Below are 21,942 nucleotides of genomic sequence, written 5' to 3' on the forward strand. Positions count from 1 at the left end.
ACATTCATTTCGTAAACATCATTATACTACTGCAGTTTATCTCAAACAAAATGATGCAGTAATAAAGTAGTGCTTAGTTCACAGTAATAAAAGGGAAATTCAGATAAAAAAGATAATTTTTAAAATTATTATTTGAAATTTTGAATGTTACCATCTTGTAGTGTGCATTTAATCAAAAGATTAAAGACTTCATTTGCATTGTTTCAAGTTGAACATGTTCATTGCTTTTTCATTATCTGCGTTCAATAAAATTTCAAATCTTGCCCTTCTTTAAACTGTGCAGTAGTTTTGCGTTTGGATTTTTCAGTTTTCAATTAAACGAAATTAGGGATTGCTATTCTGTTATGATAAGATTCTGAAATCAATAGATGAAATAAATTAATTAAATTATTTATTTTATTATTAAGCCAACCGTTTCTCAAAGGATTTAATTAATTTAACTCCATTGCATGTAAGATAAAATTAAAATTAATCATCTTAATATAGCTTTTATTTAATTGTTAAATAAAATTGCGCTTTGTGTTGATTTTCAAAAATTAAAGCCATAAAATCATTACACGAATTACATATTTTCGAACATACGGATAAGTTTCTTTCTTTTTGGACCAGGATAAAGAACATTTTCTTAACGTTATTGAATATTTCTTTTCTAATGGAATAAATATTGCACAAATACATTTTTATTTCAAATATTCGAACATGGTAATTCCTGTTATGTTATTTAATTTTTAATAAAAAATGAAATTAAAAAATGAAAAAGAATTTATATTTATATGGTGTAATTTAAAGAACAGACTGCCTTGAAAAAATCAAATTAGCCAAAAAATGGTTTAAATGCAAATAAGCAGTATGTTATTTTTAAAAAAATTTACATTTAAAACATGTTTACAGAAATAATTTGCATATACATGAAAATTTTTCATCATGTCACAAAAATGTTGCATTATAAAAAATTTATTCATATCTGAATACAATTTACAATTTTCAAGATTACAGTAGTTTATGAAATGAAATAAAATCAATTTTGTAATTTGGTTTTGTACAAACTTTGGATTACTATAATTAATGAAATATACGCAGGTGAATCAGGTATACTGTATACAAGTTTGATAATGCGTTTCATTGGTGCTTTCGTTGATGGGTGTGGTTTTTGTTTTGGTTTTTTAATTATTGTGAACTGCCAAGTTTGCTTTATTTTGTCTTCAGAATTTAAATTCTAATAGTTTTATTTTATTTTTTATTAACTGATTTCCTGACCCGGAAGCTTTGATTCAGTGAGGTGTTGGTCCATTCATGCGAATACGCGTTGCGAGTGTTTACTTTCGAGATAAAAAATTTCGTTACGCATTCACAGCCAAATGAGATTATCGTTGATTCTTTAAATATTAACGCAGCTGTAGCTTGGTGTGTGTGATAAAGCACTGTAATTTCCATTGATCAATAGCGTGGGATCGATTTAGTTTTCTAGACAAATTTTATTTGGACAAAGGCGGCGTTTTGGTTGTGAACATTATCATGGTTTTTCTGCACGTTGGAACTTTGAACATATAAACAAAGGCACGTGCTGTGCTGTGCTTTTTTACGTAGTGTGCAGCATGTGGCCGCACCCTCGACAGTTGTTCAGACTTTTCTTTTTATAAGCACTGACAGATGGTTAATTTGTGGGGAGGGACATGTGTTAAGTTTTATTATTTTGCAATGCTTTAAAAAATTTTCCTTTTTAGAAATGCACGAAGTCGAAGAAGATGCTCCCACGGTTGAGATTGTACGGAATCAAAGTTTTGAAGTTGGACCCCGGTATTCCAATTTGTTGTACATTGGAGAAGGTGCATACGGGATGGTGGTGTATGTTATTTTGTCATTTATTTTTAAATGTCATTTAATGTATATTAGCAGTTAAATCACAGAAGGGGTACAGCGACCGGCTTTTACCGAAACGAAGTGTGCGCTTTTCGTTGTTTTCCATTTTCAACTGTTGACGATCCTGTTTTCCGTTTTGTTACTAGCGTTTGAACAAGTTCTTTTTTATGTTAGTTCGGTCAGTTAACCCGGGTTATATACATTTAAGAACAATCATCGTTGCACACGGGTGTCAAAAACGACGGATATTCTCATCTAAGGTTACCGGAAGCGATATTAGCAATTCACAGTTGTCATTCATCAAATAGATGTGATGTTCTTTTGGTTATTTTTCAAAAGATTCCACCATCAATGACTTGTTGTTGCTTAGCAATGGCAACGGCTTGTCGGCTACCGACCTAACAGTTGGCCGATTGTTAATTGGAAAGAAGCTAGCCGAATGATGGATATTATTGACTTTGTTCTACTCCAGGTGTGCATTATTTTTCATCATCAAGTCAACTTAATGGGCTTCTATCTTATTATTTGAATTAATTTTTCACCTCTAGTTGAGCGTTCATTTCTCAAAGAAGTATGTATATTCTGCGATATAATCAATCGATGCTTTGCATTTCTTTTATCATTTCAAAGTAACTTTTTCAGTGGCAAATTTCAATTGAAAACAGTTATAAATAATACTTGTGAGTAATTGCCACGATCAGCTGTATACGGTCGTGCATTTGTGAAGGAAAACTTGATTTACTTGACACTTGAGAAATGGAAGTCTTAAAACAAAGATTCTGACCTTCGAATTACAGTATACTATGATGTAATATAAATCAAGTGCAATTTTATTAGCTAAGTGACTACATGATAATAAATTTTCCGTCTAATCTGATACAGATTTATGGCTGATTAAATTTCATGTTTACACTTGATGAGAATGTGTACACTAGTGAAGTGGAATGATGAATACTTTATTTAGCATTTCTGAATATGTCTCTGACATCAGCGACTTGTTCATACGTAGTTCAGTGGACTTGTTTTCATTGTTAATGCGCCAAATTGATCAGCTAGATAAGAATTATTGGTGTAAAATTTTGCAAAGTTAATTTGAAGAGAAAACAGTTTCCTTGTTTTCAACGTTGCAAGTGATCAAAGGAGGGGTTAGAATTTCTTGATAAGCAGCAGCTATTTTCTTCCTTAATCTGTCGTTGTTGTTGTTGTTGATTTTTTAGCATTGTTGACAAAACTGATGACGATGTGATGCAGAATTTTGCAACAAAAATAACAACAACTTGTGACGTCCATGTGGAATGTTTTTTTTTGCTTCATTGCGTTGCATTAGCTAATGGCATTGTTTAATCTTATGTACACCTGTTATGTTTAATATGAAGTTTTAAATTAATTAGCATTATACCTGATGCAACATTTGAAAACGTCGTTGTTATTGTGCATTTTGTGAGAAAAAAAAATTTCAAGCATGAATTTTTCAATATTTCAAAGTAATTGATGAATTTTCGAAAACTAAAAGTACTGTTTGCCTGATGAGAATTTGATGCAGACGTCGAGCAATTAACTCACTTTACATGCTAAAATTGTTTACAATGGAGAGAAAGCAGTATGTAGAATAATAAATAATAATTCATGTATTCAAATTGGTTTTACCCTAGTAATGTAGTGCGGATCTGCAGAGTGAAAAATTAGGTTTTCTGCATTGCATTTCATTATGTCTAATTTATTATTATAATTTGTTTCTTTTTTTTTCTTATTTGTTCATTTATTTCAGCTCTGCTTATGATCGAGTCACAAAAGCCCGAGTAGCGATTAAGAAAATTTCACCGTTCGAGCATCAAACGTTTTGCCAGCGTACACTCAGGGAAATTAAAATTTTAACTCGATTTAAGCATGAAAACGTAAGTCGTTTGTTCATAAGGCACTGTTCGTGCATCATATAGATTTTTTAAAATAATTTTAACATTTTTTCTGAATTTCATTTTAGATTATAAACATTCAAGATATTATAAATGCACCGACCATTGAACAAATGAAAGATATGTAAGTGTAGTTTGAAATTATTTTCTAAAATTAAATATTGAATTTAAATTGTCTTCAGTAATCATGTCTTCTCAGTATATGTTTGCTAATTAAATGTGAAATGTTTGGTATCATTGAAAAAATCACAGTTTTGACAACTGCAGTTGGCTAGAAGCGATCTGTTGCCTGGTTGACAAGAGATTGTATAACGGAGAGAGGGAAGGGGAACTTGGGCAAGTTGAGGGGAAAATGGCACCAGCGTATTTTATAATTTTAATTATTTTTTCTTTTTGAAAGAAAATTTCGAATAACACTTTTTTCATTGGGTGTGGCAATGTGCTTTTTATCGGTTTTTCTATTGATCAATTTTGTCCGGTGGGGAATATAGGAAGGTTGAAAATTTTTGCGCGTTCTTTTTTCTTGCTCTTCCCACTTTTCAATTTGGTGAATTTCCAATGATGAATGTTATATGTCTATATGTATATTTATTGTTGGACTGTGGTCATCTGAAAGCGATGCAGGTTCTTCTGAGGGAGGCATTTCTGAATTCGATCGCACCATCATCATCATCATCATCAACCAAATGAAGTCTTGATTAAGAGATCAATTGACATACATGGCCGTTATTTGATCAGTGCTGTTTTCTGTTTAATGACGACGATGTTGATCGAATGGGTTTCTTTTTTGTTTAATTACAATTCGCTGAACATTTTGCGAAATTTTTCAATTTTCCAACTCTGCATCTGCATGAATTCAATTTGAAGTAATTGTGGAAAATGGAAATGAATTGTATGCAATTATTAAGAGTTTAAACTCGTTTAATGAAGATCATTTCAGGTTTTCTTTAAAATCTTATCTAATTTTTTGAATGCACTTTTTGAGTTTATTGAGTGATTCATTCAGAGAGGATGATTTGAAGATTTCCTGAGAATCGGTCTCAACGATCGCTTCTTTAATAGAAGAGAAAATTTAATTTTCACGAAAAAGTGTTGAAGAAGAAATTTCACTCATTTTATTTAATGTAATATATACGCATATGTGTGTAAGTAAGTATATGATGAGATTATATATTTTTCTCTGCATATTTTCTTATTAGTCAAATGAACGTTATTTTGTGAAATCTATTTTATAAAGGCTGCATTTTTATTTTATTTTATTTTATTTTTTTCAGTTACATTGTTCAATGTCTGATGGAGACAGACTTGTACAAATTGCTGAAGACTCAAAAGCTGTCTAATGATCACATTTGCTATTTTTTGTACCAAATTCTTCGCGGTTTGAAGTATATTCATTCGGCGAACGTGCTGCACCGGGATCTCAAACCTTCAAATTTGCTGCTAAACACTACTTGCGATTTAAAAGTAAATCAATTGTGCATTCGTTTTTCTCAAATTATTCCACTTTTACTAACGTTCAGTTTGGCTGAATTATCTTCATCTTTTAGCCAGTATTTTGATCACATGAAAAATTGAAATTTTTATTTTTTAATTGAATTTATGAAGCATTTTAAATTTAATTTTTTAATTATAAAATTTGTTTTTCACATTATTCGTCAAATTAATTGGTAGATATTTATTTTTTTATTTGTACGTTTAGCTTTGAAAAATTGAATGGATTCAGTGAAATTTAGGAAATTGTAAACCACGTGAAGGCAAAGGACAGTTTAATAAATTAACTTTTATTTAATTCCCATTTTCAAAAAATTAAACGAATGATTTTAATTACTTTAAAAGATATAATATTAATAATGGATATAATAATTTTGAAACGAATGATGTCTTGTATTATATTTGTAGTTTCAAATGTCTAAAATTACTTTGTGTGGGATAAAATGTCGTATAATAAAAAATAGTTGCTCATTTGATTGATTTGCTGTGAATTTAGATTTGTGATTTTGGACTTGCTCGTGTTGCTGATCCAGATCACGATCATACCGGATTTTTAACTGAATACGTCGCTACGAGGTGTGGTTTTTGAAGTATTTTTTCCAAGTTTAGTTTGTGTTATTTGAATTGTTGGCATTTTGTTCTTATAGGTGGTATCGAGCACCGGAGATTATGCTAAATTCGAAAGGCTATACGAAAAGTATAGATATCTGGTCAGTTGGGTGCATTCTGGGCGAAATGCTTAACAGTCGGCCGCTTTTCCCCGGCAAGCATTACTTGGACCAATTGAATTTGATCCTTGCCGTGGTCGGCTCGCCTTCAGAAGAAGACCTGCAATGTATTGTGAACGACAAGGCACGTTCTTATTTGATTTCTTTACCGCCAAAAGAAAAACAGCCGTGGAACAAGATTTACCCGCATGCGGACCAAAAGGCTTTGGATCTGTTGGACAAAATGTTGACGTTCAATCCAAATCGACGCATCACAGTAGAACAAGCACTTGCTCATCCATATTTAGAACAATACTATGATCCAGCAGATGAGGTATTATATTTAAATATCTGTTTGTGAATTGATTTCAATTTTGTATTTTAAAGCCGATATGTGAAGAGCCTTTCAAATTTGAAATGGAATTTGACGATTTACCAAAAGAGCGATTGAAAGAGCTAATATTCGCTCAGACGACCGAATTTCAAAGTCGAAAACAGAGCAGCACTTCGAACCAGGGATGTTGATTGTTTATTTTGAAATTGAATAAATATATCGTTGGTAAATTTAAATTTAAAAGAATTCAAATTGCCTTTATTATCATTATTTTGTATGTTTTTTCGACAATTTTATTCATATTGTCGTCGTCTTTTTTGCATCTCTCTTCATTTGCATTTTTGATTAAGTGTATTGTTGCTGACGGTTGTTTCGAAATGTTTCCAGTGAATTTTCCCAATGGTTGTGATCAGGTTTCTCTGTACTTCGAGCAATTTTGTTTATTTCCCTGCACGCGCAGGCTTTTTGTCACTTTATTTCATTCTTGCATTTTCTATTATTCATTTTTTTAAATATTTTTTTGCTGACTGTGCTGGATATGATTTTTCAGCTATTTCAGAAGAGCAGAGCAACCGTGTAGGGCGTGGCCCGGTTTTTAAACTTGAACAGTGAAAATCTGCTTAGTTTGGGTTGTGTTTAACCTTTTTCGCTTTACCATGTTTTTGTTCTCTTAAGCTGAAAAATGAAAATCAATAATAGGATATGTTGCATTTTTGTTTATTTGCGAGAAATTTCAGAAGCTATTGAAAGAAAAAAAATATAGAGCAGCATTGCCGTGGGCATTTTGGATATTGCAATTTGAAAACAGAAATTGCATTATTGGCAATCGTTAATTTCATCATCTCGTCTGCTGCAACTAGCTGGCTCATTGCACAGTGATCAATGTGTGACGTTTGAGTGCTTTTTGAAAAAAATTCATTTACTTTATTTCCTTCTTTGAATAATGAAATCATAATTTAAAAAGTAAAATTAATTCAACTGGTAATCAGATTTAATTATTGAACAAATTACTTCACTCTTACTTTAAAAAATTTAAAACTAAAAAATAATCAGTTGTGAAATTGAAGTATATAAGTATTATTTTAAAAAATGTTAATAAATAAGACAACACTTTTACAATAAATCAATTGATTTCAGTAATTATTTGACAATAGAATGTCAGAAGCGGTAATTTGGTTCAGACAATCAGTTTATGTTGATGGAAAAATTCATTAAAAAGAAATTTATTGTTGTCATTCCTATCGAAATGCATTTTCAAATTACTTAATCAGATGATAATGCGTAAAATACAATTTCATATCATATTTACTGAAAACACACTATCAAATAGAAGAAACACACTAACAATATTCATATTTAAAAAACTTTTTTATCTGCTTTTCAGTTAAACAAATCAATCGTTTTTGAAAAGGTTCATCAATTTGAAAGCAACTTTGTAATTAAAAGCCGATTTATGGTAAAAATTTTACCTGTACTTCTTTGCTTAAATTACAACTTATTTCATACAAAAATGCATAGAGTATTGAAATTGAAAAGAATGTTTTTATTAATTTAGCTATTTAAGTTCTCGTTGAAATTAATATTACAGGCTGAGAATGGAATTAAAATAAAACGCATAATAGCTGAAAAAATGAACTTGACTAACTGCAATATTTGAAGTCTTACTGTATCTTTTGAATAAACAATTTCCATTTGTCAAAAAATATTTTTGTTCCTTATGTTAGTTTTTGGGTATAACTTAAAAAAGATTTGTTTTGATATAATGTTAATAGTAATCAATAAAGTATATTTTGTTAATATTCTATTGCAGGATAATATTTGTAGTTGATGTTGATGAAGAACGAATGTTTCTTCAAAAATTATGACATAATACAGTTTTCAAATTTTGATTCCTAAAATATTACTTTCAATCTGTTCGCATTTGCAATTTTCGCCAAATTCTCCTTAATCTGGTATGTAAATTTTCAGATCAAAATCCAAAATTGTCGCCTTCCCGATGAGCGATCTCAGCGAAGATGATCTGAAGAAAGAAATTGATATTTTTGTAAAGAGAAATCAACAGTTACGTTCCGAAATAGAAGAATTGGTAAGTGTCAAGAAAGAAATTTCAGAAAACTACGCATCACTCGTACGAACAGCTCGTTCACAAACCGAACGTCTACAAGCACAGATACGCGATCTGCACTCCAACTCGGCTCAACTGTTGAAATGCCCATCGTGTGGAGAGGAATTTTTTATTCAAGAATCTCAGCGGGTTCGACCAACTTGCAAATTGGACCGAAAAACTCCGGTGGTTCATTTGTACTTTGAATCCAACGATCAAATGCACAAGTGGATAAAGCAGCATGGAATTGTTGAAAAGCCGGCTGGCTAATTGCTTTCTTTTTTTTCTGTTCAATAAAATCGAATTTTCATTTATTTGATTTATTTATTTTGTTAAAGCTGATTTTTACACTCCTCCACTCGCAAGCGTCAGTTGTTCTTACATGAGCAATTATTATGAAAATCACTGGGAAAAGTACAGTAAAACGGGAAACAAACAGCAACAAGCGTGAAAAGGGGACTTTCTTCCTCATGCCAAACGTTCAAATTATTTGTATATTGTGACTGGTTACTTTGTCAGTTTTTTCCAGTTGGATTCCATTCTCAATGTCAATATCGCGATCGGGTTGCATTTTTGAAAAATACTGCTGCAAATCTTCCAGTCGACCTTTCGAGAGTTCGTATTTGTGCAACGAGAGTTTGTTGTAAAATGTGTAAGTGAAGCCGATGAAAACGACAAATATCAACGCAAGCAAGCCTGTGGTGATCCAAGGCACGCTGCTTTCTTGGACTGCGGTAAATTTGATCCAAAATACGATCGCAATTTCCAACAAGAACAACAACAAGCCGACCACTGTGCTGAAACACCAGGCCAGCTCGATGTACCAACGCATGCGGACGTGGGGCGATTCGTTGATCACTTCCAAACTGCGCACGTTCAACACGGAATCCATGTGAGGAAGAATACAAGTTGACATCATCAACGCCAACAAGTGGACGCTCACTAGCAGGGTAGTGCAAATGGCAAACGCGAGCAAAACCGAACGGCTAATTGGCAGGGCTGTTCCAGAACTGCTTCCGAGGTCCAATTCCACAAGTGCGACCTGCCCGAAAATAATAATAATTATTATTATTACACGTTTGGTCTTTTTGAACAACACGAACTAATTGACAATTGAAAGGAAAAAAAGGAAATATACCATGGCAAAGCCGGAAAGTAGCGCTGAAGTTTGGCTTGAAGCTTTCAGTTTCGCCCTGCTAAGGTGAAGCTGACGAAGACTGAAAGCATAATCCATAGAAAAGGATTTTTATGTTTCAACAGTTATTTAAAACTGTTCAAACTCACAACACTTAATGACAAACAAACAAAAAATGTTCGTTTTTTTCCTAACATTACCGTTTACAGTACTTCCAATGATCAGGTATACATGTCCATTTCATCATTTTATTTGTTAATTTGATTTATTTTTGACATTTTTGTTAAATTTAAAATTCTAAATATATGAATGCATTTTTTTGAAATTTCTAAAATTGAACAGAATAACTCATTATATAACTCATTAAATTGCTCATTTCACAGCTAAATAAAATAAAAGCAGTACTTTATTTAAAAAATTAAAAATAAAATTACTATGTTTTTATATGTTACATAATTAAATTTTTTTAATAAAAAATATCTAATTGTGCAAAGAAAAAAATCAACATAATTCATAATTCACTCGAAAACATAATTCATAAATTATTAAATATTATTTTAAAGAATTAACTATTATATAAGCAATTTTGTAAATGAAAATATTGCTTAAATAAAAAACTCAGCGTCTTTTTTTAGTTTTTATTAAGTATTTACCTGCAGCTTATTGTATCATACTGTAAATTATTGGTATTTGTTTTGTGGTGCGACTTGTTCATTTTGTACTGAGAACGATGGCAGTTCCACCTCCGGGATGGAATGGCCCACCACCTGGTATGCAAAATATTCCTTTTGCACCAGGTGCGTCGGTGATTTCACATCCAACATTAGCGCCGAATCAGTTTGCAAACGCGCCGCGACTTACGGCCGAAGAGCTTGAAGATAAAGCAAAAAAATGGCAACAGTTGCAGTCAAAACGTTACGCTGTAAAACGAAAATTTGGTTACACAGACACTCAGAAAGAAGAAATGCCACCAGAACATGTTCGAAAAATTATACGTGATCATGGTGACATGAGTTCAAGAAAATACAGACACGACAAGCGTGTTTATTTAGGGTATTTCATGTTTGAAACATTTTCACATTTTTGTAAACGTTTTTGCTAAACTGTTTTAAGTGCTCATTAATTTACCTTCCGTCACATCTAATTTGAATTAATTGAAATTTAATTTTTAATTTGAAAATTTTTCTTAGTTTATTTTCTTTTATGATATATATATGATTGTATTTAAATGTAAGTTATGTACATTGTAGATATTTCAAGTTTTCTTTCCTGAATAGTTCAATATTTCACGTTATTTTTTGCATTTTTTAAGAGAATTGCTTTGCAAAATTATATAGTTTAATCGCAATTGCAAATTTTCTGTAGTATTGTATGTAAATAATTTTCCGGATAAGTATGCAGAAAATCAGTTATCAATAAGCTTTTGTCTAGTACCTGTATACGTAGGCATTATTTTTGTTTAACCTATATGAGCGGTGTTAATGTTGAAAATGCTTTAATATGTCAAATAAGATGGCCTTAGTTTGATATTTTAGAAATGAAGTGTATCATTATTACTGATATCTTTTGTTAAGTTTTGCGCGAAACATTTAGTTACAAAACTTTTTTTTGAAGTTCACATCTTTTTCAGGAAGTAGATGTTTAATGCTTTTTGATTTCTTTTAATTATTCATCATTATAAAGTGTTTTTGTTATAAGACTACTATATATTTATTATTTTATTTTTACTCCATAAGAGTAAAATAATATTAAAAGAACCACGTGGTTATATTGTTTACTGTAATTTTTGATCTTCAGGCATAATTTAAAAAGTAAAAACGAAGTGTTTAGTAAAGCGAGCATTTATTTATTTTATAAAATAAAATCTTCTTAGATGCTTTTTGTGGCAATGTTTTAAAATTTTGCTTTTTTAGCGCTTTGAAATATATGCCGCATGCTGTTTTGAAGCTTATGGAAAATATGCCTATGCCGTGGGAGCAGATGCGAGATGTAAAGGTTTTATATCATATAACAGGGGCAATTACGTTTGTCAATGAAATACCGTGGGTGGTTGAACCTGTTTACATTGCACAGTGGGGGTAAGAGATGGTTTTGTTGTTGTTCTGAAATTTTAAATAATGAGTATTATAATATGAATAACTAGAACAATGTGGATTATGATGCGTCGAGAAAAGCGAGACAGGCGTCATTTTAAAAGAATGCGCTTTCCACCATTTGACGATGAAGAGCCTCCTCTTGATTATGCAGATAACATTTTGGATGTGGAACCTCTGGAGCCAATCCAAATGGAACTAGATCCAGAAGAAGATGAAACCGTGTTCAAGTGGTTCTATGATAACAAACCACTTGTTGGAACTAAGTATTGCTGTGAATGTGTTTAGTTTGTTTTTTCAATGCTGACTCTTTAGATATGTGAATGGACTCACGTACAAAAAATGGAATTTCACACTTCCTATGATGGCGACTCTGTATCGACTTGCAAATCAACTTTTAACGGATTTAGTAGATGATAACTACTTCTATCTGTTCGATTTGAAAACCTTTTTCACTGCGAAGGCATTGAATGTTGCTATTCCAGGTGGTCCAAAATTTGAACCTTTGGTGAAGGATCAGAATCTTCAGTAAATAATCATATAATTGTTGTTTTTCTGTTTTTTCATAATTGCTGACATTGTCGTGTTACTTCAGAGACGAAGATTGGAATGAATTTAATGATATTAACAAGATCATCATTCGACAACCCATCCGCACTGAATATCGAATTGCATTTCCCTATTTGTACAACAATTTGATCAACATGCTTCCAGTTCAGTTATGTTGGTAAGTTATTATGGACTGTTTTTTTTATTTTGTTTTTATATTTTATCATTAGGTATCACACTCCGAATGTTGTGTTTATAAAAACAGAGGATCCTGAACTTCCTGCATTTTACTTTGATCCATTGATAAATCCAATTTTGCTTCGGCATACTTCTAAGGTGATATTTCGAATTATTATTCTGTACTTTGCATGATAAAATTGAGACATTTACAGATGACTGACCCATCCTTTGATGATGATGAGGAAGATTATAAATTACCTGAAGGTGTGGAGGCGCTATTTTCTGACGTTCCACTGTACACAGATCACACTGCAAATGGAATAGCGTTGCTGTGGGCACCTAGACCGTTTAATTTGCGCTCTGGACACACAAGACGCGCAATTGACATTCCATTGGTTAAATCTTGGTAAGGCATTGTGCATTATTTGGAATTCATTGTTTACCTATAAGTTTTGGAAGTTGAAAACGTTTACTTCTTAAAAAGGAACTAAGGCAAAAAATTTATATAGGTATCGTGAACACTGTCCTTCAGCAATGCCTGTTAAAGTGCGTGTGTCCTATCAAAAGTTGTTAAAAATTTATGTACTGAACGCGCTAAAGCATAGACCTCCAAAGCCACAGAAAAGAAGGTATATTTCGAATTATTATTTATAAATGGATAACCAATATTTTTGTTGCTCAGATATTTGTTTCGATCATTCAAGTCGACGAAATTTTTCCAAGTCACAACATTAGATTGGGTAGAGGCAGGTTTGCAAGTCTGCCGTCAAGGCTACAACATGTTGAATTTATTGATTCACCGCAAAAATTTGAATTACCTTCATCTTGATTACAATTTTAACTTGAAGCCAGTTAAAACACTGACAACAAAAGAGAGAAAAAAGTCTCGTTTTGGAAATGCGTTTCACCTCTGTCGAGAAATATTGCGTCTTACAAAATTGGTTGTAGATAGTCACGTCCAATATCGACTGAACAATATTGATGCTTATCAGGTAGAAAAAATGGTTATGTATATTTGTGTAATTCATTTTACATTAAACAATTCTTTTATAGCTGGCTGACGGTCTGCAGTACATTTTTGCGCATGTTGGCCAACTTACCGGAATGTATCGATATAAATACAAACTGATGAGACAGATTCGCATGTGCAAAGATCTGAAGCATTTGATTTATTACCGTTTTAACACGGTTTGTTGGTCATTTGTGTATTTATGATTTTATGTTTATTCGTCCCTTGCAGGGTACTGTTGGAAAAGGGCCAGGCTGTGGATTTTGGGCACCTGGATGGCGAGTATGGTTGTTCTTTTTACGTGGTGTGACACCTCTGTTGGAACGTTGGCTTGGCAACTTGTTGTCTCGACAGTTCGAAGGTCGACATAGCAAAGGTGTAGCAAAGACAGTCACCAAGCAACGCGTGGAAAGTCATTACGATTTGGAACTGCGTGCGGCGGTCATGCACGATATTATCGACATGATGCCCGAAGGAATCAAGCAGAACAAAGCGCGAACAATACTGCAGCATTTGAGCGAGGCATGGCGATGTTGGAAGGCGAATATCCCGTGGAAAGTTCCCGGCCTGCCCACTCCAGTGGAAAATATGATCTTGCGTTTTGTCAAAGCCAAAGCGGACTGGTGGACCAACACTGCGCATTACAACCGCGAGCGTATCCGGCGCGGTGCTACCGTAGACAAGACTGTTTGTAAAAAGAACTTGGGCCGCCTGACTCGTCTGTATCTTAAAGCAGAACAAGAGCGTCAGCACAACTATTTAAAGGTGATATTTCAGTTACTTATTTTTATTAATTTCATTGATAGGATTTGTGTATTTGTTTTGCAGGATGGACCTTATATCAGTCCTGAAGAAGCAGTTGCTGTATACACAACTACTGTTCATTGGCTTGAAAGTCGGCGGTTTAGTCCGATTCCATTTCCACCACTTTCTTACAAGCATGATACGAAATTGTTGATTTTGGCATTGGAACGTCTGAAAGAAGCGTACAGTGTGAAGAATCGACTTAATCAGTCGCAACGTGAAGAGTTGGCATTGATTGAACAAGCGTACGACAATCCTCACGAAGCACTGTCACGTATAAAACGTCATATGCTAACGCAGAGAGCTTTTAAAGAGGTGCTTTGTTGTTAAATTGTAGTTTTTAAGGTTTCTTTTTTTTTAAGTTTCATTTTTAAGGTTGGCATTGAATTCATGGATCTATATTCTCATTTGGTTCCTGTACATGATATTGAACCTTTGGAAAAAGTGACCGATGCTTATCTAGACCAATATTTATGGTACGAGGCGGATAAGCGACGTTTGTTTCCACAGTGGATCAAGCCAGGCGATTCTGAACCTCCACCATTGCTTGTTTACAAATGGTGTCAAGGTATGTATATATTAGTAAATTTTTAATAAAGTAAAATTCTGATGTTTGCCATTCATAGGCATAAACAATTTGCAAGATGTGTGGGATACGTCGAATGGTGAATGCAATGTCATGTTGGAGGCAAAGTTTGAAAAATTGTACGAAAAGATTGATCTTACTTTACTCAATCGGCTGTTGCGTTTGATAGTTGATCATAACATTGCCGATTATATGACCGCTAAAAACAATGTTGTCATTAACTACAAAGACATGAATCATACCAACTCTTATGGCATAATACGTGGTCTTCAGTTTGCATCGTTTATCTCGCAGTATTATGGTTTGGTATTGGACTTGCTGCTGTTGGGTTTACGGCGTGCCAGTGAAATTGCCGGCCCTCCCCAATGTCCGAATGATTTTCTCACCTTTCAAGATGTTGCTACGGAAACTGCACATCCAATACGACTGTACTGTCGTTATGTAGATCGAATTTGGATGTTTTTCAAGTAAAATTATTCACGCCAAATGTTTCACATTTGTAGTTTTAAGTGTAACAATATTTTGTGAATATTTCAGATTCACTGCTGACGATGCAAAAGATCTTATCCAGCGATATCTCACCGAGCATCCGGATCCAAATAATGAAAACATTGTCGGTTATAATAACAAAAAGTGCTGGCCTCGAGATTCACGAATGCGCCTGATGAAACACGACGTTAATCTGTAGCTTAAAAATAATTTTAAAAGTAATAAATTGTCATGTTTTGAATTTCTTTTTTTTTATTTTAGCGGTCGTGCCGTTTTTTGGGACATCAAGAACCGACTTCCGAGGTCGTTAACGACAGTTGAATGGGAAAATAGTTTTGTATCAGTATACAGTCGAGATAATCCGAATCTGTTGTTCGATATGGCTGGCTTTGAGTGTCGCATATTGCCAAAGTGTCGTATGAGTCATGAAGATTTTTCACATCGCGACGGTGTTTGGAACCTTCAAAATGAGGTCCGTTATATTTATTGAATATTTATTTTTTTGTTTTATGGGTGTTGATTTGCAGGTGACCAAAGAACGAACCGCGCAGTGTTTTTTGAAAGTTGACGAAGAGTCGATGAATCGTTTTCATAATCGTGTACGACAAATTTTGATGGCATCTGGATCGACTACATTTACAAAAGTTTGTTTTTTGTCTATTTTTATTTTTGGAAGGGAAAATCAGAGAGAGAACTTTATTGTGCTGTATTGTTTTTCAGATTGTGAACAAATGGAATACAGCTTTGATTGGTCTGATGACATATTACCGTGAGGCGGTGGTGAACACGCAAGAATTATTGGATTTGTTGGTGAAGTGCGAGAATAAAATCCAAACGCGCATCAAGATCGGTTTGAACAGTAAAATGCCTGCGCGTTTCCCGCCCGTTGTTTTCTACACTCCGAAAGAGCTCGGCGGACTGGGCATGCTTTCCATGGGTCATGTGCTGATACCGCAGTCCGATTTACGCTGGTGCAAGCAGACCGACGCCGGCGGCATCACACATTTCCGCTCCGGCATGTCGCACGACGAAGATCAACTGATTCCCAATTTGTATCGCTACATACAACCCTGGGAAGCGGAGTTCATCGACTCACAGCGTGTCTGGGCCGAGTACGCGTTGAAAAGGCAAGAAGCCAACGCCCAGAATCGGCGCCTGACGCTCGAAGATCTCGAAGATAGTTGGGATCGTGGCATACCAAGAATCAACACCTTATTTCAGAAAGACCGACACACGCTTGCCTACGACAAAGGTTGGCGAGTGCGAACCGAATTCAAACAGTACCAGGTTAGTTGGTTTTTTTCTCTTGTTTTCTTTTTTATTACATGCACAGTTTGAGAAGTTGTTGGCTTTTTTTATTCATGGCCAGTGACTGTCATAGCTGTGTGAAATTGAATCTGCGCTCAGATTTTCAGTTGCTTTTCCAGCGATTGATTTCGCTGTGCTACAAGTGAATAATTTCCATTTTGATTGCTTTTCAGTGGTTAAGGTTTTCAGTGTAAATTAAGTTGCAGAGTTTTTTTTCCAAAGTTGCATTTCAAATTTTATCAAATTCTATTTGCATTTTTTCAGGTCTTGAAACAGAATCCGTTTTGGTGGACACACCAGCGCCACGATGGCAAACTGTGGAATTTGAACAATTATCGTACAGATATGATTCAAGCGCTCGGAGGTGTGGAGGGTATTCTCGAGCACACTCTTTTCAAGGGCACCTATTTCCCAACATGGGAAGGTCTGTTTTGGGAAAAAGCTTCCGGCTTCGAAGAGTCGATGAAATTTAAAAAGCTGACCAACGCGCAGCGTTCGGGTCTGAATCAAATTCCGAATCGGCGTTTCACACTTTGGTGGTCGCCGACGATCAACCGTGCCAATGTGTACGTCGGTTTCCAGGTTCAGTTGGATTTGACGGGCATTTTCATGCATGGGAAAATTCCCACGCTCAAGATCAGTCTCATTCAAATTTTCCGCGCACATTTGTGGCAAAAGATCCACGAGTCTATTGTTATGGACTTGTGTCAGGTTTGCGATCAAGAATTGGACGCTCTTGAAATTGAAACTGTACAAAAGGAGACGATTCATCCGCGAAAATCGTACAAGATGAACAGCAGCTGCGCGGATATTCTCCTCTTTGCCCAGTACAAGTGGCATGTTAGCAGACCGTCTCTTTTAGCCGATTCGAAGTATTTTTTTTTATTTTTCAATCCTATACTGTATTTATTGATGATTATTTTTGTTTTGCCCAGGGATATTATGGATAACACAACTACGCAGAAATATTGGATCGACGTGCAACTGCGTTGGGGTGATTACGATTCACACGACATAGAGCGCTACTCGCGGGCCAAGTTTCTCGATTACACCACTGACAACATGAGCATCTATCCATCGCCGACCGGAACTTTGATTGCCGTGGATTTGGCGTACAATTTGTACAGGTGAAATTGTTGTTGTTTGTACGATGATGTGAGAGTATGAAAGTTGCCGATGTTTCAGCGCATATGGGAATTGGTTTCCGGGTTGCAAGCCGCTGATCAGGCAAGCAATGGCAAAAATTATGAAAGCGAATCCGGCGCTCTATGTACTTCGAGAGCGTATTCGCAAAGGTTTGCAATTGTACAGTTCCGAACCTACGGAACCGTATTTGACTTCGCAGAACTACGGCGAACTGTTTTCCAATCAGATAATTTGGTTCGTCGATGACACCAATGTTTATCGTGTTACCATTCACAAGGTTGACTGATAAATTATACACATATATATATTATAGACAGTTGTTGTGAATTTTTCAGACTTTCGAAGGTAATTTGACAACCAAGCCGATCAACGGGGCAATATTCATTTTCAATCCAAGAACGGGGCAGCTATTTTTGAAAATTATCCACACATCGGTTTGGGCTGGTCAGAAGCGTCTTGGTCAGTTGGCGAAGTGGAAAACGGCCGAAGAGGTGGCGGCGTTGATTCGTTCACTGCCGGTCGAAGAGCAGCCCAGGCAGATCATCGTCACCCGCAAGGCGATGCTCGACCCGTTGGAAGTGCATCTGTTGGATTTTCCGAACATCGTGATCAAAGGCAGCGAGCTGATGTTGCCGTTTCAAGCTTGCATGAAGGTGGAAAAGTTTGGCGATTTGATTTTGAAAGCCACCGAGCCGCAGATGGTTCTTTTCAATTTGTACGACGATTGGCTGAAGACGATCTCATCGTACACGGTAGAATTTTTTTTGAAGCTATACACAAAGAGGAAGGATGTTCTTCCATCATCATCCATTGATGCTGTTATTGTTTTTTGTAGGCATTTTCTCGACTAATTTTGATGCTTCGTGCGTTGCATATCAATCCTGACAAGACGAAAGTAATTTTGAAGCCGGACAAGACGACTATCACAGAGGCGCACCATATTTGGCCGTCACTTGCCGACGAAGAGTGGATCAAAGTTGAGCTGGCGTTGAAAGATATGATATTAGCCGATTATGGAAAGAAGAACAAGTATTTTGGAAACAAGAATTGAATATACAGATATATTTATTGTTGTGGTTGTTTATAGCGTGAATGTGGCCTCGTTGACTCAGTCTGAGATCCGTGATATAATTTTGGGCATGGAAATTTCCGCTCCGTCTGCCCAGCGTCAGCAGATTGCAGAAATTGAAAAGCAGACCAAAGAGCAGTCGCAGTTGACCGCCACCGCCACCAGAACTGTGAACAAGCACGGCGACGAGATCATCTCCACCACGACGAGCAATTACGAGTCGTTGTCGTTCGCTTCGCGCACCGAGTGGAGGGTGAGGGCGATATCGGCGACCAACTTGCACCTCCGTACCCAGCACATCTACGTCAATTCGGACGATGTCAAAGATACCGGCTATACTTACATTTTGCCGAAGAACATTTTGAAAAAGTTTATCATCATTTCTGACTTGAGAACTCAGGTAAATTTGCTTATTAGTATTTATTATTATTTTTTTGAATTTTCTGCTTAAACAATGATGATTATACGTTTACCCGTCTGAATATAATGGTATTTGTGAAGTGAAGTGGTATTTCTGATTTTTGTAATTTCAACTGAAATCGCTTGCTTTGTGGTGTTCTGTTCTGTTCTGTTTTTTTTTCAAACTTTGTTGGTTGCAGATTGTAGGATTGTTGTACGGCACTAGTCCGGCTGATAATCCTCAGGTGAAAGAAATTCGATGCGTAGTCATGCCTCCCCAGTGGGGTACACACCAGACCGTACACATACCGAACGTATTTCCTGAGCACGAATTTTTGAAAGATCTGGAACCGCTGGGCTGGATGCACACGCAGCCGAACGAATTGCCCCAGCTGTCGCCGCAGGATATTACACTGCACGCGAAATTGATGAACGAAAATCAGAATTGGGATGGCGAAAAGACCGTGGTCATTACTTGCAGCTTTACTCCCGGATCAGTTTCGTTGACCGCTTACAAGCTGACACCGAGCGGTTTTGAATGGGGACGACAGAACACGGACAAAGGGAACAATCCCAAAGGCTATTTGCCATCCCACTACGAAAAAGTACAGATGTTGTTGTCGGATCGTTTTCTCGGCTTTTTCATGGTTCCAGTGCAGACGTCATGGAATTACAATTTTATGGGTATGTACATGCGGTTGTGCAATTATTATAGATAATCGGATCAGGGAAAAGTTTTTCTCCATTGATTTGTTGTTTTCTTCTTCTGTTCAGGTGTTCGTCATGATGCGAACATGAAGTACGATGTCACTTTGGGCAATCCGAAAGAATTTTATCACGAACAGCATCGACCGTCGCACTTTTTGAATTTTGCCACCATCGAGGATCCTGAAGGAATTTATTCGGCAGATCGTGAGAATTTGCTGGCATAGAAAAAATAAATGTGTTCTATTTAATGAATTTATTTATTTATTTATTAATAGTATAATTAGTTATTATAATTTTCTTTTTCTGATACAATTTTATTGTATACATTATTATTATTATTATCATATTTGCATTAAAAAAAGAGAAGTATATTATACTGTTGTGAATAAAAGTTATTCATTCTTCTACAAAATGCGTCAGTTGTTTGTTTGCTGTCAATAATTATTAATATGTGGTATGAAATGAGTGCAAAAAATATTGTTGTGTAGTAGTTTTTTGAGAAGAATTTGTAAAGTGACGCATTGTTGTTGAAGAGAAAAAAATTTATCGAAATTTGTATTATTTCAAATAAACACATATGAAAAGCATAATTTTTTCTTTTTGAATTTCCCCTACATTACGAGAAAGCAATGTGAAATGAAAATGTTGGTCCCCGAATACAACAGGTCGACGACTGTTGAAATGACTAGATGGGAAAATTAAAAATATAATAATAAAATAAAAAATAAAATTATGCTGTAAAAATAAAATTGAAAAGAAATGTGCGTGGGATGATTTAATTAAAATTTAGTTTTACTTTTTCGGTATAGAAATTTAAATTTCCTGAGCATCCAGTTGAGGATAACTGTAGTCGCAGACGCGTGGGCGTGTTTGATCGCCTGGTGCAGCCAGTTTGTACGATTAACACCAATTAGGCCCCGCGGCGATAGTTTTGGTTTCTATTACACAACTCTGCGACGGCCGGCGCTTTGTTTCTTCAGGCGTTGGTTGTTGAGCTGAACGGTCGAGCAGGAAAGCTCGACTAAAGTTAAAATTGACGGTACTGAAAACGTTTTTATTTTAATCACTTGATATTATTATTATTATTATTATTATTTTCATATTAATTTCACATCTACTTTTCCATTTCTGCCGGTCGCACGAGAACTTTCATGTAAATTTTTTTGCTTAGTTTTGCTTTGGGAATTTTATTTTTTAATTTTTAGTTTTTTAATTTAATTATTTTGAAAACAGCGTTTTCTTTTTTTTTACAAAAATTGGATGAAATGTTTTTTTTCAATAACTGGTAAGCTGAGAAAATTTACTTTTTTTAAATGGATATCGATGATGATGCAATTAGTTGACTTTAAATTTACAATTAATTGCATCTATTATTTTAGTTTTGTCTTTCAAATTTTCTCAGTTTGTAATGTGAAGATTTAGAGAAAGAGAGAAAGAAAACAAGAAAATAAGTCTATTTATTTATTCTGTATTTTAAAATTATCCATTTGTTCATTTTTGATATTTTAATAATGGAATTAATTGTAATGGCCATTATTTTGTCAATGAATGAATTTTCAAATCTTTCCTGTCATCTTTTGCTAATTGATTGTTCATCAAATTAATTGACCGCTGCTTAATTGCGAAGCAATATTCAATTCTATTTACCTTTCTCCTCCTGACGGACGGTCAATTCACTGATAATTATATTTATTTATCGCCTTTGTTTGGCATTTGCATTTTCATATTTGCATCTTTTCTTCATTCACCTTTTTCTCTGTTAATAAATAAAAAATATTCGCAATATTTTATTTAAATTTATTTTAAAAATATTTTTTACAAATTCAAATTGTCTGTCTATTTGAAAGATTAATCTTTTACCATTTTGTGGCTTTACAGTAGTAGCAGGTTGAACTGTCTGTCTGTCGAATTAATTGAAACGAAGCGTCAACTATTTTTATTATCTTCTCAATATGCAAATTCAAAAAATAAACATTATTTCCTCAACAACAGAATAATAAAATTGTAAAGTTGTTAATATTGTCAACGCTTATATTGTCCAAATGGACAGTGTGAAAT

The 21,942-nt window shown here is 34.7% G+C and overlaps 5 protein-coding genes across 5 annotated transcripts; 3 read left to right on the forward strand and 2 right to left on the reverse strand.

The window, feature by feature from the left end:
- Positions 1 to 342: 342 nt before the first annotated feature.
- Positions 343 to 1,434, reverse strand: Tsp_01602 (Rap guanine nucleotide exchange factor 4). The gene is made up of 3 exons (XM_003377352.1): positions 1,258 to 1,434; positions 1,077 to 1,216; positions 343 to 355 (listed from the first exon to the last, which is right to left on the reverse strand). Exons 1-3 carry the CDS (start codon positions 1,432 to 1,434, stop codon positions 343 to 345), a joined length of 330 nt encoding a protein of 109 aa, XP_003377400.1.
- Positions 1,435 to 3,446: 2,012 nt separating this feature from the next.
- On the forward strand, positions 3,447 to 6,496 carry Tsp_01601 (mitogen-activated protein kinase 1). Its single transcript, XM_003377353.1, has 8 exons — positions 3,447 to 3,460; positions 3,629 to 3,755; positions 3,842 to 3,897; positions 4,026 to 4,136; positions 5,048 to 5,237; positions 5,761 to 5,840; positions 5,912 to 6,305; positions 6,359 to 6,496. Exons 1-8 carry the CDS (start codon positions 3,447 to 3,449, stop codon positions 6,494 to 6,496), a joined length of 1,110 nt encoding a protein of 369 aa, XP_003377401.1.
- Positions 6,497 to 6,704: 208 nt separating this feature from the next.
- Positions 6,705 to 8,679, forward strand: Tsp_01600 (Rap guanine nucleotide exchange factor 4). Its single transcript, XM_003377354.1, has 6 exons — positions 6,705 to 6,718; positions 6,865 to 6,896; positions 7,069 to 7,180; positions 7,410 to 7,472; positions 8,116 to 8,151; positions 8,274 to 8,679. Exons 1-6 carry the CDS (start codon positions 6,705 to 6,707, stop codon positions 8,677 to 8,679), a joined length of 663 nt encoding a protein of 220 aa, XP_003377402.1.
- A 278-nt stretch (positions 8,680 to 8,957) lies between these two features.
- On the reverse strand, positions 8,958 to 10,259 carry Tsp_01599 (protein orai-2). Its single transcript, XM_003377355.1, has 4 exons — positions 10,198 to 10,259; positions 9,548 to 9,626; positions 9,378 to 9,451; positions 8,958 to 9,351 (listed from the first exon to the last, which is right to left on the reverse strand). The coding sequence occupies exons 1-4, from the start codon at positions 10,257 to 10,259 to the stop codon at positions 8,958 to 8,960; spliced, it is 609 nt and encodes a 202-aa protein (XP_003377403.1).
- A 15-nt stretch (positions 10,260 to 10,274) lies between these two features.
- On the forward strand, positions 10,275 to 20,108 carry Tsp_01598 (Pre-mRNA-splicing factor 8-like protein). Its single transcript, XM_003377356.1, is given in 25 exon segments — positions 10,275 to 10,597; positions 11,458 to 11,622; positions 11,688 to 11,903; positions 11,953 to 12,165; positions 12,417 to 12,522; positions 12,579 to 12,712; positions 12,876 to 12,995; positions 13,049 to 13,358; positions 13,420 to 13,554; positions 13,607 to 14,140; positions 14,204 to 14,494; positions 14,555 to 14,747; positions 14,806 to 15,232; positions 15,303 to 15,449; positions 15,516 to 15,726; positions 15,782 to 15,898; positions 15,975 to 16,541; positions 16,827 to 17,434; positions 17,498 to 17,689; positions 17,748 to 17,985; positions 18,044 to 18,532; positions 18,544 to 18,737; positions 18,796 to 19,177; positions 19,377 to 19,860; positions 19,951 to 20,108. 25 exon segments carry the CDS (start codon positions 10,275 to 10,277, stop codon positions 20,106 to 20,108), a joined length of 6,954 nt encoding a protein of 2,317 aa, XP_003377404.1.
- The last annotated feature ends 1,834 nt before the right edge of the window (positions 20,109 to 21,942 follow it).

Source organism: Trichinella spiralis, assembly GCF_000181795.1.
Source record: "Trichinella spiralis strain ISS 195 chromosome Unknown Scfld4, whole genome shotgun sequence".
Classification (NCBI taxonomy): Eukaryota; Metazoa; Nematoda; class Enoplea; order Trichinellida; family Trichinellidae; genus Trichinella; species Trichinella spiralis.